This window comes from Tupaia chinensis, unplaced genomic scaffold (assembly GCF_000334495.1).
Source record: "Tupaia chinensis unplaced genomic scaffold, TupChi_1.0 Scaffold146423_1, whole genome shotgun sequence".
In the NCBI taxonomy this organism is placed as follows: domain Eukaryota; kingdom Metazoa; phylum Chordata; class Mammalia; order Scandentia; family Tupaiidae; genus Tupaia; species Tupaia belangeri.
The window spans coordinates 1-2,764 of NW_006206279.1; the positions used below are offsets into that span (position 1 = coordinate 1).

General features: G+C 34.4%; 1 protein-coding gene across 2 annotated transcripts; it reads right to left on the bottom strand.

Moving 5' to 3' along the window:
• Window positions 1–59: 59 nt before the first annotated feature.
• On the bottom strand, window positions 60–1,035 carry LOC102471013 (olfactory receptor 6C2-like). 2 transcript variants are annotated; one of them, XM_014584330.1, is made up of 2 exons: window positions 125–1,035; window positions 60–84 (listed from the first exon to the last, which is right to left on the bottom strand). In XM_014584330.1, the coding sequence occupies exons 1-2, from the start codon at window positions 1,033–1,035 to the stop codon at window positions 60–62; spliced, it is 936 nt and encodes a 311-aa protein (XP_014439816.1). The 2 variants fall into 2 exon arrangements, with proteins under 2 accessions (XP_014439816.1, XP_006168976.1); XM_006168914.1 differs by lacking the exon at window positions 60–84 and having other exon boundaries at window positions 103–1,035.
• Between the last annotated feature and the right edge of the window lie 1,729 nt (window positions 1,036–2,764).

Sequence of the window (2,764 nt, forward strand, 5' to 3'; positions counted from 1 at the left end):
ATAGTATATACATTCTAGTGAAGAGGATAATATATATAATTAGAATCCATAATTTCTCTTTATTTATTGTGATAATTTGAATGCTAACCTTCAACATTCCTTTTACTTCTTTGAGATCAACGGCATTCTTTTGATTAAGTCTAGAAAAGCTTGTTTCACTTGCTTGTTCCTAAGGGTATAAATAAATGGATTTAACATTGGTGCAACTGAAGTAGTAAGCATCGACACACCTTTATTAATTGCTACCTCATCCTTTGCTGAAGGTTTGATATAAATGAAAATACAACCACCGTATGTCATGGAAACAACAATCATGTGGGAAGAGCAGGTAGAAAAGGCCTTCATTCTTTGCTGGACAGAAGGAAACTTCATGATGGTCTTAATGATATATATGTAGGACAAAGCTATGCACAGAAGTGTCAAGACGAGGGTCAGCACAGCATGGCCTATAGCCATCTGTTCTATGAAGAGTGTGTCTGAGCAAGAGATCTTTAGTATAGGAGAAACATCACAGAGAAAATGATCCATGATGTTACAGTCACAGAATTCCAACTTTAATCCCAGGCTAAGGGGAGGGAGTATGACCAACAAACCTGCTATCCAACAGCCAATAACAAGCCATCCTCTGTTATTCATGATGGTTACATAATGCAAGGGTTTGCAGATGGCCACATAGCGGTCATAGGAAATGATGGCCAGGAGAAAAATTTCTGTTGCTCCAAGTAATATTACAAAAAATAGTTGACAAGCACAAACATTGTAAGTAATGGTCTTGTCTCCAGTGGACAAGCTATATAGGAATCTGGGAATACAGACTGTGGTGAATAAAGTTTCTAAGAAAGAGAAATTTTTGAGGAAAAAGTACATAGCGGTTTTAAGGTTTGAATCCACAAAAGTGAGTGTAATGATAATCAGATTCCCAGTTATACTCAAGGTATAGGTGACAAGCAGAAATATAAAAATCAGAACCTGCATTTGAGGATTATCTGTCAGTCCCAGAAGTATTAATGTAGTTAATGATGTATGGTTTTTCATCTCTGACTTGCCCATCTTCTCAGTCTGTTCAGAAACTCAGATGCTGTGCAGCTGAGAACATTCATGTGAAATCTCATCAGCCTTGTGAAATCTCATTGGTATTGCCTAGAATAAACAATCTTAGGGTTCAATATTCACTTCCATCTTTAACTTCATAATGACTCTTTTGAAAACTTAATAGTCTCAGCTCTATTGACATGCATTATATGTCTAATCAAGAAAATGTTTTTCTTAAGTTTAATAAGCTACTTCTCATTTTTTATAGAATCTTGCTTTTCATTAAATCTTTTTTTCCAATTTATCTAATATCTGCCATTATTTAAAGAAATGATTAAGCTATAGAATTTAGAAAAGAGGATGTGCATGATATTTTGATGAATATTAGTAATGTCCTTTTGTTTTCAATTTTTCATAGCTCCCAAGTTGAATCCAGTGACTTCGCTTGATGTGTTGGTTCCTGTTAAATGGAAAAAATGGCTAATAAGTTTAACATTTATAGAGCCTAAAGGTGACAGTATTTTTATGTTCTTTTGTATTGTAATGCCTAAAGAGGCTATTTTATTTTACTTTTGATATCAGAGAAGAGTCATCAAGTATTAACCTTTGCTTTCAAAGTATGCTATTATCTTTTTTTTTTTAAGAGATTTTTCTGTAGGGAGTGTGCACTCGCCAGAAGTACAGAAAGAGACACAGAGACGAAAGTTAGAAATCATCCTCTTCGGCGGGAGGGCCACACCACCATCCCTTCTCCTCCATTCTCCTCTCTGGATCTTGCACGCACGCACACATGCCTGGCGTGAGTTTAAGCCTCCAGGTCCAGGACTCGAACCGTGGTCGACTACATGGAAGTCCAGAGACATAGCCATTATACTAACTCCTGGTCCCCAGTATGCTATTATCTTTAAATCACTGACATTTATTCCAAATTTACCCTGATGTAGAACTTAGTGTCCTGATGTATATTATATAAAGTAGTTACATTTTGCAGTTATTTAAAAATGGATGATTAGGTATAAGTAAAGAATTTCAAAGCATGCTACCTCAATTATTTATGCTTTCATTGTTTTTAGGTAAGACTTATACATAGGTAATTATTGTATTCAAACTATTAAAAACAAATTAAAAATAGAGATATATGCTACATACATTGCTAAATTTCACAGTTTTTGTCTTTATTTTATCTGCATTAAAAGTTCTCTTACTTTTCACCAATCATTCAATTCTAAATCCTACCCCAGTTTTTCTACATTCTATTGACTCCTTTGTTATCAAGGACTTCCTTTTTCACAAAATTAATATAATATTAGTATGCATTTCAGAAACATCTTTTTGACTACTGATCATCTTCTATCTTTTTGTTTTTAATGGCCAGAGGATATGTGTACTCTCTCTTTTTTCCCAGAACTTCTGCTTCATTCCTTAGTTACCACCATCATCTTCCTGCTCCTTTGAACTATCCCATATCCTGATCAATTTTCTTCCCTTTTTTCATTGTGTTTTCCACCTATGTATTCATCATTAAACATTTTTTAAAAATCTATAGAGAGTATAATGGTTGTTACCAGGGGCTGGAAGAAGATGAAAAAATGTGAGTTCATGTTTAATGAGTGGAGTTTCAATTTTACAAGATGAAAAGTTTTGGAGCTCTGTTTCACAACAATGTGAATATACTTAACATTACTGATCTGTTCCTTACATATTGTTAAGATGGTTGGGCTGGTCCTGTATT

Excerpts from the sequence above, each read along its gene's own strand:
- LOC102471013 (XM_014584330.1), bottom strand. The coding sequence starts at position 1,035 with ATGAAAAACCATACATCATTAACTACATTAATACTTCTGGGACTGACA. Across the intron at positions 85-124 it reads CTAGACTTAATCAAAAGAAT|GCATTCAAATTATCACAATA; the intron begins GCCGTTGATCTC and ends TGTTGAAGGTTA.